At 56.0% G+C, this 15,761-nt stretch overlaps 1 protein-coding gene across 1 annotated transcript in view; it reads left to right on the plus strand.

The window, feature by feature from the left end:
• TTYH2 (tweety family member 2) overlaps positions 1 to 15,761 on the plus strand; it is a 37,935-nt gene that overhangs the window by 10,468 nt on the left and 11,706 nt on the right. Inside the window, exons 3-6 of the mRNA XM_065897169.1 lie at positions 2,428 to 2,539; positions 7,735 to 7,955; positions 12,795 to 12,890; positions 13,381 to 13,453. Of these exons, the coding sequence (XP_065753241.1) occupies positions 2,428 to 2,539; positions 7,735 to 7,955; positions 12,795 to 12,890; positions 13,381 to 13,453 (502 nt within the window). The remainder of the gene's footprint in view (positions 1 to 2,427; positions 2,540 to 7,734; positions 7,956 to 12,794; positions 12,891 to 13,380; positions 13,454 to 15,761) is intronic.

Consider the following 15,761-nt stretch of genomic DNA (forward strand, 5'->3'; position numbering starts at 1 on the left):
CTTGAGGCCGAGTGCCCAGAAAACACTGGATCATGACACAGAGAACTAGCAGAGAAAGTTAGAAACACAAGGAGCAAACGAAAGGTGTTTTTCAGAGCAGACTGAAATTTAAAAGATGAAGTGACTAAAGAGAAGCTCATAGAAATACAATACATTTAATGTATGAATATTTCTGCATTTGACCAAGGTCCTCCCAGTATCCCTGCGGATGCTGTATTTACAGATTGTGTGGTGGTGCGGTTAAGTGGATTCAAACCTGGTTGAACAATTCTGGTTGAATGCAAAGAATACTGATTTACTCACGGGTTCACCAAACTGTAGCTGGTGCGTGCACGCATGCGTCAGACTCGTGAAGCAGACAGGAACCTTGTTTTAAAATGCACATTCTCAGACCATACTGGTAACAAATGGGTGCGGCGTGCCCCCCGCCCCTGCCCCCCCGCCACCTACGCTTTTAACAGGTGATTCTGTCCTGTGGTCCATGGACCGCTTTCTGAGAAACACTGAATTGGGGGTCAAGGGCACCCTGGAAGGAGGTTCCTAGAACAGTCTCCCAGGGGATTCCATCCCAGGTTCTGCCCTGTTTAAAGAAAAAGGGTAAAAACGTTTGCACATGTGTCTTCATCTTCCCCCCGCAAAATCAGCGTTTTGGATGAAAACTCAAGGAGGCTGTTTAATGAATCTTGAGAGGACCCCCAGGAGTGTGAGTCAGAGAAAGTATGATCAGTGACAGAGGCAAGACTTCGAATGATTTGTTCAGGCTGGAATGTTGGACTAAAACCAGCTAGATGAAATTTCACAGGGATGGATTTAAAGTTCCTCTTTTATTTAAAACAAAACAAAAAGCAATACGGCACTAGAGGAAGAAGGAACGCCTGGGCTTAGCGGCAGTTCCTGGGGAGAAATCCAGGGATATTAATGGACCACAAGGTCAGTGACAGGGAGGGAGGACCCCAGGGCATTAGCCCCCTGGAGGGACCAGCTGGAGGGACCGGCTGGGCTTGGGTGCTTCACTCAGAGGCCACGTTTAAGGGTGACATGGACCGATTAGAGAGAGTTGAGCCAGGGGATGATGTAGACCAGGGTCTGGAGGACACATCTGACTCGTAGAGCAGAAAAGGGGTGACACGGAGCCCCATTCAGATGTCTGACAGGGTGCCTTGCAGAATTGGAGGCTTATCCCATGGGGTCTGGCCCCGAGGACAGCCAGGAGCCAGCAGGTACGTGATTTAAGGTGGTAGGCTTCAGCTCAACCTAACTCAACCTAAGAAGGGACTTTCTAGAAGCCAGAACATTTCAGCAGGACAGATGCCTCGTGTGTGGTGTGGGGAAGTGGAGGTGAAAGGATAGAGAATGGAGGGGGCATCCCCAACCCTTGGAGGGTTTGGGAGAGGTGAGTGTGATTTCATGAGACCTCAGTGGTCCCCAAGCCCACGTGTGTCAGAGTCACCTGGGGAGCCGGCAAAGGTACGAGTTCCTGAGCCCCTCCCAGACCTACTGTAGCATCAAAATCCCTAGGGCCCGGCCAGCAATCTTCCACCCTTCAGAGCCCTGGGACTGGAGAACAGGAGTATTTTCTTGTTGGCTGAATGAAACGTGCTGCAGAGCTAGTTGGCCAGGCCAGAGACCGCTGCCCCAGAACCTTCCTCCCTCCCCCGGCCAGCCCATCTGCCAGAACGCTAGACCACCCCCTCTCCCCTACCCCCAGGAAAGAGTTTCTCAGCTAAAGTCAAAAACCCGCTCTCATGGATGTTTAAAGGCGCTTTCATCATAATCGCCAAAACCTAGAAGCAACCGAGAAGCCCTTCAGTAGGTGAATGGCTAAATTGTGTTCATTCAAACAATGGGATATTGTTCGGCGCTTAAAAAAAGAAAAATGAGCTGTCAAGCCATGAAAAAACATGGAGGAATCTTAAATACATATTACTAAGTGAAAGAAGCCCGTCTGAAAAGGCTACATACTGTAGGATTCCAACCATGTGACATTCTGGAAAAGGCAAAACTATGGAGACAGTAGAAAGATCAGTGGTTGGCAGGGGTTAGGGATGAGGGAGGGATGGATGGGCAGAGCACAGAGGACTTTAAGGGCAGTGATATTACTCTGTATGAAACTATAATGGCGGATACATTTGTCCAAACCCGTAAGATTGTACGACGACACCAAGAGTGACCCTAATGTAAACTGTGGACTCTGGGTGATAGTGACGTGTCCATGTAGGTTCGTCAGTTGTAACAATTGTCCCATTCTGGCGGGGGCTGTGGACGGCTGGGGAGGCTGTCTGGGCGTGTGAGGCGCCACAGGGTATATGGGAAATTGCTGTACTTTCCATTCAGTTTCGTTGTGAAGTCTAAACGGCACTAAAAAATAGTATACTAACAAAATTTCTCCTCTGGGTGTCACCTCTAAGTTTGGGGTCTTGCCTCTAGTGCTGCGGTGGGCGTTGGTTTCTATGGAAACAGCGAGGCCAACGATGGAGTGTACCAGCTGATCTACTCCCTGGACAATGCCAACCACACCTTCTCTGGGATCGATGTGCTGGTAAGGTCGCGGGCGGCCGGTGAGGTCAGCGTGGTGGGACCGAGAGCCCCAGTCAGAGCCCAGCCAGCTTGGCTCCAAGGGGGCCGGACTCCCCTTGGGGCTGCCAGTTGGTCCCACCAGGAGCCAACCAGCGATTTCTGCTCCCCAGGCTTGGGGGCGGGGGGCACAGGGGGCAGGGGTAGGAGTGAGGACCGAAGGAGAAAGGCTACGGGGTCCTGGGGGCCAGGACGGCTGTGGGATCAGAGCCCATCCATCTTCAGCAGAGCTGAGCACTGTGCCATTTTTTCAAGAGGCCCCTGAATGTGGACAGTCGACCCCGTGGTGTTTTCTGTGTTCACTTTCAGTGCTGGGTGTAGAGTATGGTGGGTGGCGTCCAGGAGATGTCAACACTCTTCAAAAACAAGTGAAGAGCCCCAAACCCCGCAAGGTGTCCTCCAGGCTCTGGTTTCCAGGCGCCGTGACTCCAGCTGGGGGCTAAGGGTGAAGGATGTGCTGGGCTGGCCAGAGGAGAGGAAGGAGTTTTCGCCCAAGGAAGAGGTCCACTTGCTGAGCCTCGAGGGCGGGGAGAGTCAGGGTCTTCAAAAAAAGGTAGCCCATGGCCCCCAGTGCTTGTCACTTTCTCTCTGGAACCACTGGCTCTTTCCAGCTAATTTCCCAGCAGCCCCTGGCGCCCTAGGAGCCAGGCTCCAGGGCAGTTTTCAGAAATGCCAGTCCTGTCCGCCATCACCTCTGGGCCAGTTCAGGGGTGACCTCAACAAATGAGCAGTTGTGTCAGGCAGCCTCAGCCACGCAATCCAGCCCTGACCGGAGCCTGTGGACCTCACTTCATCCTGGTGCCGCTTCAGGAGGATTTGACCTCAGTGCCCCTCCTCTCCCTTAAGCCCCTCTCAGGCCTTAATCCCCCAGCCCGGCTCCTCCCAGGAGGGACTCCCTTAAAGAGACAGCTGTGCTGCTCCTTGTGGGTACGGCTGGGTGCTGGGTGCCATGGCCTCAGAGAGGGTCCTTCTGGGGAGCCGAGGGTCACACACCAGAGCAGGGTCCCAGGTCTCCTGCTGAGCTCATCCAACCGCCCCCTGTGTTCACTGGGACCCGTCCCTGGGGACTGAGAGCTGTCTGGACACTGGGCTGGAGCAGCTCTAACGGGGCGAGGATGGGGCGGCTGGGATGGGGGAGCTGAGGGGCCGAACGCCACCTGACCAGCACTGGGTGGGGCCTGGGGGGAGATCACTGCCTGGGGACCCCCGCCATTCCCTCTGCCCTGGTGGGGAAGGGGCTCCACCCACCGGCACAGAACCACTGGAGAAAGAGCCAGCCCCTGAAGGAGAATCCCTTCCCCGGGAAGCCCCAGAGCCATGACCTTCACTGGCTGACTTGTGACCATTGTAAGGAATGACCTGTGGCTCCCCAGGGCTGAGGAAGAAAGTCCCAGAGCCGCCCTGCTGGGAAGATTCAAGCTTTTCATGTCCTTATCCCCCGTAGATGAGCTGGGCCTGAGACCCCCAGGCTGGGCCCATCCACCCCAGCTGAGAGGTCCCCAGGGTCGGGGTGGACGTTGTGCATCAGACCCCAGGTCTCTAAATGCCCCCGTGTTCCTGAAGGGAAGGGTTCCGTGTGTCTCTGGCGGTCAGCCCCTCATCCTCTCTCCACCATTTCCGAAAAGTGAAGGCAGGCGTCCCAGGCTCTGGTGGTGGTCCAGCCGGCCAGGAGCTGCTTGGGTCCTGATGGCCACCTCCTGTGTTGACCTGCGTCCTTGGCTGGGCCTGCGGGGCTGGTTTGGGCCTCGGGTGGGCACCCAACACTCCCAGTCCCAAGGGCTCCAGGGGAGGCAGCAGATCTTAGAGGGCTCCCTAGATTGGAGGGGGGTGAAGGCCAAATATCACACAAATGATGTTAGATGAGATAATGCCCATGAAAGTGCCTGGAATCTCCAAAAAACGCTCCACATTGGGAGGGGGGACCCTATGCTAATGGTGCCGTTATCATAATTACTGTAATTGTGTATATTACTGTCATCATCACGAAAGAGAGAGGAGGCTTGGATTGGGGGGCGGCGGCACTCAGGAGACGAGTCAGGTGACTAAGACCTGGGCCAGAGTGAGGTGGGCCCTCCCAGGCTCCCCTCCCCAGACCAGAAGCCGCAGGCCTGCGCCCTTCCTCCCTGAGGGAGCCCTGTGCCTCGGTGGGCGGCGGGAGGGTCCTGGGTCATCTGCACACTCTGATTTGGGGGGTCGCAAAGGGTCATTTGGGAGTGCCAGGTGGGTCCTTTCTCTGGATCCAGCGCCCCGATCTGGGCCCCAGTGACTCACTCAGGGCATCTCGCACACCTCTAACCCACTGGGGTCTCGGCTTAAAACCACGGCCTTGGGCTCTACAGCCCCTGGGAGCTCAGCTGGCTCGAGTCTGAGCCACATGTTCTGGTGGCCACTGAGGCTCCTCTGGGTTCTCCTTTGCATTGGCATCAGGCCTGTGGGCAGCCCTGGGGAAGGAACTGGGCACAGAGAGGTCGTGTTGCTGCTGCAGGGTAGGGAGCTAGTATGTGTTAGAGCGAGTATTGGAACCCAGGGGCCTGGTCTTAGCCTTTCCCTTCAAGGCTCTGAGATGGGGGCCCTGCCCCCGGCCTGCCAAGCCTCCACCCCTTCATCTCCTGGCACTTCATCCCCTGCCTGTCTAGAAAACCTCATCAACTCCCTCTCTAAGAGGGAGCTTCCTCCGTCTCAGGGATTTTCAAACTTGAGCTTGCATCAGAATCCCCTGGAGGGCTTCATAAACACAGATGGAGGGGCCCACCCCAGACTTTCCAATTCTGTAGGTCTGGGACCAGGCTGATAATTTGCATTTATAACGAGTTCCCAGCTGATAACAGGTCCAGGGGCCACAGCTGGAGAACCACGGCTCCATCCTCTGGGGCAACAGCTTCCTCTACCACCTGCTAGCTCGCCCCTAAGCCCACCCCAGCCTGGGGAGCTGAGCCGGCCCTCCCGATTCCCCGTGGGAGTGCCTGATCCACCTCTGAGTGTCCCCATCGCCATCTCCCTGTGGGGAGCTCTGTGCTGAACCTCTAAGGACTGGAGGTGCAGTGGGGAAGCCGGGGGTGTAAGTAGGTCAACGCTGTGATTTTAATTTTTTCTATTTTGTTTCGTTTCCTATGGGAAGACATCAGGAGGAAAGAGAGGGCCTGGCTTTCGGGGTTTTTTTCCAAGGAGGAATTTAAGAAATAGAGAAGTTAAACGTATAGAGCTATGGAAGGGGAGAAAAAGTCGTCTTACAGGAAAAGTTTACAGAGCACTTTTTTTTTTGGCTGTGTTGGGTCTTCGCTTCTGTGCGGGCTTCCTCTAGTTATGGCGAGCGGGGGCCACTCTTCATAGCGGTGCGCTGGCCTCTCTTGTTGCGGAGCACAGGCTCCAGACACGCAGGCTCAGTAGTTGTGGCTCACGGGCCCAGTTGCTCCGCGGCACGTGGGATCTTCCCGGACCGGAGCACGAACCCGCGTCCCCTGCATGGGCAGGCGGACTCCCAACCACTGCACCACCAGGGAAGCCCCCTACAGAGCATTTTTAACGGCGCTGTGATCTAAAGTGTGCTGGGTATCATATAGGAATATGAAAATATCACACAGTACCGGTCTTGCTCCCAATGTTAACATTTATTGAGTGCCTTTGGATCAATGGCTGCAAAGCACTTGTCCGTTGATCTTATTGAATTGAAAAGGAACGTTTATTAGGGTGAGGTTTAGTTATTGAATTCATTTGTACACGCCCAGCATCTCTGCACTTTGGTATCTCTTAGTCTTTAGCCAGCTTGTAAGAACCAGCAACACGCCAGGAAAAGGAACAAGCCGCTGACACTGAAAAACATAAAATGCAACAAAGGGGGCCATTCTCTTTTCTGGAACCAGGAACTCCTAGCCTAGCGCAGATGTGAAAGGCCACAAAGTTGCTGTCAAGTCCCCCCTAATGCGGAGAAACAGCGTTTGCTGCCAGGAGTGGGGTCTGATCACCTCTCTGCAGAGATCTCCCCATTGGACACTCCTAAACCTTCTTCTGGGTCTTTTTTTTTTTTTTTTTTGGCAGTACCACAAGGCTTGCGGAATCTTAGTTCGCCGACCAGGGATTGAACCCACGGCCCTCGGCAGTGAAAGCACAGAGTCCTAACCACTGGACCGCCAGGGAACTCCCATTCTGGGTCATTTTTCTCTTCCTTCCAGATGTGGGGGAGCTGAAGTCTGCCTGGAGGAATAGCGCACACTCCTCGCTTCCAACCAGTTGTGCTTGGACAGTTTCAGAGCAACGAAGCCCTTCTTCCCCTCTTGCTGACACCCAGGCTCAGAACGGGCTTGGCAGGGAGGTGCTTGGGGTTCCCAGGCTGGGTCTCCAGCCCCTGCCGGGACCCTGCCTCTGGGCTATCGAGAGGCACCTTTCTAATTCTTGTGGTCCTTGTTTGCAGGCCCAGGAGAGTCACCTCCATTGACCTTCCCTCTCTACCTCTGAGCAGAAAGATGCTTCCTTCAGGCTCTGCTCAGCTCCAGGCAGGACAAACGTGGTGGGGGGGGGGGGGGGGTGGACAAGCACAGAGAAGGCGCAGATTTCCTCCTCCTGTCACGTGTCCCGGCTGCTCGGAGGCAGGATCCCGTCTGCCTGTATTATTTCAAAGTTCCATTGTTCTGCCCTCACTCGGGGGGTTCAGGACGCTGTGGGCTGTCCTTTGCTCTACAACAAAGCCTTTCTCTTGTGAGACGCTGAGAAAGCCTATTGTGGGAACAAAAGGTCAGGTAGCAACAGAGGGACTCTTCAGTTTAAACATTTTATTCCTCACCCCCCAAAAGAATTCATCACCCAAGGTGTTTAAACTTTGAAGAGAATCCTCAAGGAAGAAAAATGGCTTCTCTTGTTTGTTTCCCCATCTGGGTCTGTCTTTCTAGGAAAGCACTGTGTCTTGGAGCCCAGGTCCTGGTCAGGGCCAGATCGAGCCTGTCCCCTGGATGGAGGGACCCATGGGCTGGGCGGGTAGTGGGAGCCTCTGTTGTCCATCCTCCGTCTGGACCACAGCCTCGTGACTCTTCAGGGCTGGGGGTGGCGCCCGTGGGGCACTCATTCAAGGACAAGCTCTTCTCCTCCAGAGTTTGAGGCAGAGGGAGGGTTTACCTCTCTGGCTTCCTCCCACCCGAGGCCAGACTCAGAAGCCCCGCCCCTCCCCAGGTGTCTGGGACCACCCAGAAGATGAAGGTCGACCTCGAGCAGCACTTGGCCCGGCTCAGTGAGATCTTTGCCACCCGGGGCGATTACCTCCAGACACTGAAGTTCATGCAGCAGATGGCGGGCAACATCATTGTGCAGTTGGCAGGGGTGCCCGTGTGGACAGAGGTCACCAAGGAGCTGACCGAACTGGTCAACCAGACTGGCTACGTGGAGTACTACCGGTGAGGGGCCCCAGGGAGGGGTGATGGGGCTGCACCAGCTTCCTTCATCCAAGCCAGCGTCTTGCTTGGGCTGGGAAGTGCCACCAGAAGGTCTTAAGCCTTAATGACTGAAATCCCTAGGACATGAGAGCTTGTGGGGGGTCGAGCAGTGGGCATGTAGTACAGCCTGCTTGTACAGGAGGCGCTGAGCCCCAGGGAGGGGCACTGATGTGCCAGGATCTCAGCGCAGGAGGCTGGACCTGGCCTCCCACCCCGCACACGGCAAGGGGCTCCTCCGGGACCAGCATCCTCTGTGGCTGGCCTGGGTGAAGTGCTGGTGGCTTATGGGTTCCTCACCTGCCCGGGTTTCTGGGACAGGGTTCCCTCCACCTGCATTCTCGGCCACAGAGGTGCAGGGCGTCGGGGAGACGGCAGCCTCTCTGCCTCCCCCCAGTGGCAGCTACTTAGCAAGCTCAGAGATGCCTCCAGCCTGAGTGATGTGGGCTGCGGGGCGCCACCCCACCTTTGCCATATCAGGTATGCAGGTTCATACCTGTGTCATCGAGCCTTTGGGGTTTCATTTACGTCTCCCCTGCCTCCCCATCACCCAAACCCCATCCCAGGTGAAGGCACTGGACACAGGCCAGCTGACCAGGGACCGGCCGCCCTCCCTCCACGCACAGGGTCTGGTGAAGGTCACTCTGGGGACAACCAAGAAAGGAGGAGGCAGTCCCGGCTTTGGGGGGCTCCCAGCCGAAGGGTGACACCCACTCATGGCATACACGTCCTTGCGCACCCAGGGCAGGGCGCCTGGCACGGAGGCAGTGCTGGGGAGCAATGGACACAGGAGCCCTGAAGAGCAGGTGTCCGCTCTTTGGATGCCCCTCCCGCCGCCCGCCCCCCCCCCGCCCCAGTTTGTTGCCTCCCCTTCAAGCCATTAGCAAAGGTCAGAGTCTTTACCACAACGTTGCACAGTTTACTCTGGGTTCATTTCCCCTTTATGAGAAAGCCCCATCCCAGGCTGAACTGACCCAGAGAAAATGCTTCTGGTGGCCTCTGGCCAGAGACCTCCCCATCCAGGGCTCTCCCTTCCCCGGGGTAGGAGATGGCCGGGCCCCGACCAGGGGGAGCTCATGAGGCCCGGCCCCCCCCTCCCCCGGCCCTGGACAGCGCTCCTTGTTCCTCCCCTTCCACCCATCCAGCCCCTGCCTTTCCAGATGTCACCAATGCAGCTTCCCACCAGATTTTTTTTCGCCCACGTGCAAAAGCACCTTTCTCCCAAGTGACCACACAGAAGCTGCCAACTCTAAGGACTGGTTGTGACTTGTGACCCAGTACAGTGGCATCTGATTAGTCCTGTGACATGAGGGACAGTCACTGCCTGAGCCTCCTAAATCTTTTTGTCGTGGAAAGTTAGGTATCCGTTTTGACCCTGCCATTCTCTCTGAGTGGACCTAACCTGGGGCCACGTACGCCGAAGGGCCTAACGCGGGCGCTTTGAGAATGACTGTGGTGAAATAAGTCAGAATGTGTGTATCAACCGGGACTTATGTTTAAGATCATTTTATGAAAAACTGGGGTAAGTGTGGTGACCACTGCACAGTATCTATTTCAACGTGGGTGACTGAGAGCGTCCTCTGGAGCCCCCATCCCCAGCTTCCACCCCGTTCAGGTCTAGTTCAAGGTTAGCACCTGATGTTCTGTCCCTTCCCCTCATCTGCTGTTTGCTCCCGCCTCTTGCCTGAGCTGCCCTAAAACAAAAGCCTTATTTTATTCTTCATGACCTAACCAGCCTTAGGGGCTGGGTCTCCTTTGGACAGCCTCCACATCTTTGCTTTCCAAATGGTTCTACAGCACAGCCATCCAGCTAAGCAAATTCTTTTTAGTGCTTTTACACAAGGCCTGGCTAAGTATTGGAGGCAATTAAAAAGCCAAGAGACTCCTCTCCGGAGATTTACAAAGGGTGTAACGGCAATCGCATCAACACCGGATATGGGAGGAGCTGAGAGAGTAGGGGCCTGAGCTGCTCCTGCAAGAGCCAAGTTCTTGGTTAGAAACACATCCCCAGGTCATCACCAGGCTCCTCTGGGAAAATGCATCCGCCTGGCAGAGCTGTTTCCAGGAACCCTTTACTACACAAGGAGGCGTGGATGCCTTGAAACACAGTCATCGTGGAGAGTCGGTTAGAAGCAGTCCTAACTGATTTCCTGCTAATGTACAGAGGAGAGAAGAGAGAGGTAACAAGAAACCTTTATGTTGGAAACATGAAACCAGGACTTTGAGAGGCGCCTGGTGGCTGGCTGTGTCTCTTGTAGGAAGGCTCCGAGACATGGAGAGTCTGGAATTCCTGGTCCAGGCTCTTCTCCCACGGGCCTCAGTTTAACAATCTGTAGAACGAGGTTCTTTTTTTAAAAATTTATTTTTTGCTGCGTTGGGTCTTCGTTGCTGCGTGCGGGCTTTCTCTAATTGCGGCAAGCGGGGGCTACTCTTCCTTGCAGCGTGCGGGCTTCTCATTGCAGTGGCTTCTCTTGTTGCGGAGCGCGGGCTCTAGGCATGTGGGCTTCAGTAGCTGTGGTGCACGGACTCAGGAGTTGTGGCGCACGGGCTTAGTTGCTCCGTGGCATGTGGGATATTCCCGGACCAGGGCTCGAACCCATGTCCCCTGCATTGGCAGGCGGAGTCTTAACCACTGCGTCACCAGGGAAGCCCTGTAGAATGAGATTCTAATGCTAGATGTTCCTGAGGTTCTTTCAAGCTCCGACTCTGAGTCTAAGAAGACTGGCTCTTGGTGGCCTCGTCCTAGTGGTGGGCGGGGCGGGCTCTGCACTTCCCCAGAGCCGCTAGATCCATTCCTGGGAGCTCCAGAGACTACAATGGCTGCCCCAGCTCCACTCCACGCCGGGAATCGAGGATTTTGATTAGTCCCTTTTTTGAGGCGTTTAGCCTCCATTCGTAAAGGGGGAAGGAACCTGGTGTGGCTGCCAGGCGGCCTCCAGCGTGCTCTCCCCAACTTGGATCTTCTTTGTCACTTTCTTCCAGCTCCACCCCACTCCCTACCCACACTCCAAGCTCTTTCTTACCCTCCTTGTGGTATTAGTGAAGCAGAAAACATTTGCTGGAGAGAAGTCAACGAATTTGCTTGGCTTTTGCATCAAGAGACATAATGATCAGAAGACTTCCCTCTTCTGGGACTAGGAGAAGCTCCTTCTCTCTGCTCCCTGCCTTCTCCGTCCACCAGTCCCCAACGCTCAGACTGGTCCCCCAGCGCAGGGCCGATGGAAGTGGCTGCTCAGCGAGGCTGGAGCTGAGGTGTGAGGGCACCTTGGGATCCTGTTTGGAAGGAAACGAACCAGGGTGCTTCGCTTGGGGTCTTGTCAGCGCCCTTGGACTTGGGTACCCTGGGCTCTGCAGCCCGTGCTTTGGAGAAGCAGAAAAGCAGGGACCCCGGAATCCCTCTGCCTTTCTTTGTTTCCCTTTTCATTTAGCAAGCACTTAATCCTCACAGAGTTCCGGCCTCCTTCACAGGTTTGCAAACTGAGGCTCAAGGGGGAGGGGGGGTGCAACTTGCCAAGTTCTCCAGCTTGTGTGACTGCCTTTCCCCATCACCTCAGCCCTGGGTGGGCAGCAAAAGGCCAGAGGAGTGAGGGGCTGGGAGGCCTGGAGGTTCTTGGTGCCCTGGGATGACCTGGCCCAGGCTCCCTTGACCCACCCCGAGCTCCTGATGGTCTGGGGATGAACCCACGCATCCGAGAACCCCCTGGCCCTAAGCTCGGTGCCTGGCACAAAAGGTGGTTGAAATCAAAACCTAATCAAGGGCTTCCCTGGTGGCGCAGTGGTTGAGAGTCCGCTTGCCAATGCAGGGGACATGGATTCGTGCCCCGGTCCGGGAAGATCCCACATGCCGCGGAGCGGCTGGGCCCATGAGCCATGGCCGCTGAGCCTGCGCGTCCGGAGCCTGTGCTCCGCAACGGGAGAGGCCGCAACAGTGAGAGGCCCGCTTACCGCAGGAAAAAAAAAAAACTAATCAAAAGAATATATGTATAACTGAATCATTTTGCTGTACACCTGAAACCAACACAACATTGTAAGTCAACTACGTACACTCCAGGACTTCCCCGGCACTCCAGTGGTTAAGACTCCGCGCTTCCACTGCAGGGGGCGTGGGTTCGATCCCTGGTCGGGGAGCTGAGATCCCACATGCCACCGGGTGTGGCCAAAAAAGAAAGAAAAAAACTATATACTCCAATATAAAATAAAAATTAAATTAAAAAAAATAAAATAAGCTACAAGGATATATTGTACAATGTAGCCAATATTTTACAATAACTATAAATGGAGTATCACCTTCAAAACCTGTGAGCCACTATATTGTACACCTGAACTTATGTAATATTGTACAGCAACTATATTTCAATTTTTTTAAAAAAGTTTAAAAAAAAGTAAATGAAAGGAGAAATTTATTTCCTCGGTTGCACCAGCCATGTTTCACACTCTCGTGGCCCCACGTGGGTAGTGGCAGAGAGAGTGGACAGTGCAGAGGTGGTCCACTTGCATCACTGTAGAAAGTTCAGGGGACCGTGCTGGTTCAGACATTCAGCTGGGGCAGGGGAAGGTGACTCCTTTGTCCGGGCAGAAGCGGGGTGCAGCTCCCGGAGCCCAGAGGAGCTGTCCACCATGCACGCTGGGTTCTTCCTGTCCGGGGCAGGGGCGCCCCTGGTCTAGTTTGCTCAGCCACTGGCTGTGGGCGGTTTGTATCGCGAAGGGTCCAGCGGGCCTGGGGCAGTGGTCCAGGGCTCCCTGGTGGACCCCAGGTGGGCAGTTCTGCCCTGCTCCCCTGACCATCCCTTCCGGTCTGCTCAGGTGGCTCTCCTACCTCCTGCTCTTCGTCCTGGACCTGGTCCTTTGCCTCCTCGCCTGCCTGGGACTGGCCAAGAGCTCCAGGTGCCTCCTGGCCTCGTGAGTAGCCCCGCTTCTGGACCTGGGACAGGAGCTGGCCAAGGGTGTGGGGTGACAGTGCCACCATCAGAGAGATGAGGGCCTGGCAGGGCTGGGAGGATGTAGTGGGGGCAGCAGCCACTGACTCACCATCTGGACACCAAGCCACACCAGGCTTTCTTCACGTGTCCCCTCCCTCCTGGGCCTGACCATTGAGCAGCTGAGGCGTTAGAGACACTCACTTCCTCAGCTTACGCCCTCACTGCCGTGTCGTCGGCTCAGGGACCGGTGCCCCAGGCATCGGTCCATATCCCTCCGCCAGCAATCAGCGGGGCGATGTCAGGGCAGGGGCTGAGGCTGCCCTCAGGGCCACTGCAAGAGTCTGGGGGTCGGGGAGACAAGATCGTAGCCGAGAGGGAGGGCGTTGAAGGTTGGCGGGGTGACAGCCATCACGGGGTCCCCCGCCTGCCGGCCTCGGCCTGGATCCCACCGGCAGCTGCCTCTCTCCTAGGGTGCTGTGCTGTGGGGTGGTGGCCCTGCTTCTCAGCTGGACGTCCCTGGCAGCTGACACTGCTGTGGCGGTGGTGAGTTGGGTGTCCTGGGGGTGCTGGGTGGTCTGACCAGGTGGACCGTCTGTCCAGCGTCCCCGGGGCAGGGCCGGCTGCCAGTCTCAATCCCTAACCTAGAATCCCAGAGTCTCAGGACTAAAGGGGCTGTGCCAGCCCCTCCGCCTTCAGATGGGGACACAGGCCCAGGGAAAGGAAGGGGCTTGCCCCGGGTCACGAGGCATTTCAGGGCGGAGCCAAGATAAGACCCTTGAAGCCTGAGCCCTTTCCCACCCCGCTGGCCCATTCCCAGCCACGGCTTGTGAGGACGGGCACAGATGACCAGGTGCCTTCTCTCTGGGTATAAAGAACTAACCAGGTCTGGTGGGTGTGGGCGGGGTTTGAGCCTCAGGCCGGAGGAGCCCTCCAGCTTCAGAAGCACACTCGTGGGCCGGCTTCCCCGGCGTCAGGAACGTGGACGGTGGCGTTTCACCTGCTTCCCGTCCCCTTGCCCTTGGACTCACACACACCACCTACAACGCAGACGTGTATGTTTCCTGGTGGGATGCCTCGAGATGTGAAAAGAACAAAACCAAGCGTGCACGCACACACACACACACACACACGGTGGGTCAGGAGTGTAAGGGGGGAAGCTTCCTGTGCAGGCATGTTTGGTCTTTAATAGACCTAATGCTCTAGAGAAGCTGTGTGCGTGTCGTTCGTTCGTTCGTTCGTTCGTTCAGCTGATGCTTGGCTGTGTGGCACTCGATGGTGCAGGTGCCTGGAGATGCAGAAACAGGAGGACGTGATGTTTGCTCTTGACTAAGTCGCAGCCTGCAGAGGAAAGACATGTAGGCAGATCATTGCAATCCCGTGTGAATCGATACATGGTGGTGCAGTGTGTGTGTGTGTGGGGGGGGGGCACAGGCTGTACCAAGGGATTTCCGGGAACCCCTAGCTGACTTAAGGGCCACAAAGGAACCCCGTGACCTGCATCCGTTCTGCCCTTTCCACCTGGGGAGAAAAGAAAAGGGCTCACTGGAACCCCTCTACCCAAATACGTGCCTGGCCCAGTGACTTGGGGGCTGGCTGGTGGCTCTGGCCTTGACCACTGTGCATCCATGACGCCCCCAAAATGAGTAGACCCTGGTGCAGCTTGGCTCAGAGTAGCTTTGGGCAAAGCTTGTCCAGCAGGGGGAGGAGGTGGGCATATCCTGTTTTGTCTCCCCTCCGCCCATGGCTTTGGGCAGGAGGGAACACTGGACAGGCGGAACCTACATTCCCGGGGCTGAGGCCCCTCCAGATACAGGGAAGAGCAGAGGAGGAGAGCGCAGGCCATACTCAAGCGCATCCTGCCTTCATCTGGAGCTGGGTGGGCTGTACATGGTCTGGGGGGAGCGGCTGCTGGCCGGAGCCCCACGCACAGCTGCCTGGCGACAGCCTCTCCTCCAGGGACAAGAGTGGGCGCAGGGAAGCTTGCATATGGTGGGCCCTTCCTCCATCTGCCTTCTCAAAGCAGCGATGGCCTCCAGCTGGCCACCACGGGCTGCCTTTTGGGAGACAACTCCTTCCCAGCGGGGACGCCAGGGAGCTGGAGAGAAAGGCCATTTCCCTAATTCAATTAGTCAGGCCCTTGTGTGTGAGAGAGAGAGAGGGTGAGGGAGTGAATGGGCCTTTGATGGGGCTACAGATCCTGCTGCATTTTAATAGGAAGTTGGGGGTGAAGGAGCCAGGCCCTCAAAGGCTATTGTGGGGAGCTTTTGTGTGGCCACTGCCCCTGCCCTCTGAGCCTGTTTTTCGGGGGTGGTGTTTTTGTTTTTGAGATCTGTGGGACCAGAGCTCCAACACTGCCTTCCCGCTGCAGGGGTGGCCTCACCCCCTGCTTTCCCCGTTCCCCCCGGAAAGGGCCTCCATGAGACAGGAGTGGAGCTGTTGCCCCTAAGAATGTGATGGGGAGGGAGCGGGGAGCCGGGTAGCTGAGCCTTATCTGCCCGACCACCCCCTGTGCGGTCCGGAGTGTAAGGCAGAGGTGAAGGGTGAGGGGCAGAGAGGAGAGAAAGCACCCAAGGAGAAGGAAGGAGGAGAAGTGGATTCCGGGAGAGGATGGAGGAACGGGTCACCCAGGTGCTTTGGCCGCAGTCTCCCTGGGAATTGGCCACGGAGGGACGGCGGGCCCACCTCACTGGGCCCTGACCCAGTGAGGGTTTTTGTTTTTTTTTAATATTTCATATAATAAGCTTATTTTAATAGTGCAAAAAATAATCTGCTTCCAATCAATAAAGGAAGAACTTCCAAAGAATTTTATAAAAATAGCCAATACTTTGAACAAATACAAAAGCAAATGATA

The sequence above is a fragment of the Phocoena phocoena genome, chromosome 19 (assembly GCF_963924675.1).
Source record: "Phocoena phocoena chromosome 19, mPhoPho1.1, whole genome shotgun sequence".
Lineage (NCBI taxonomy): Eukaryota > Metazoa > Chordata > Mammalia > Artiodactyla > Phocoenidae > Phocoena > Phocoena phocoena.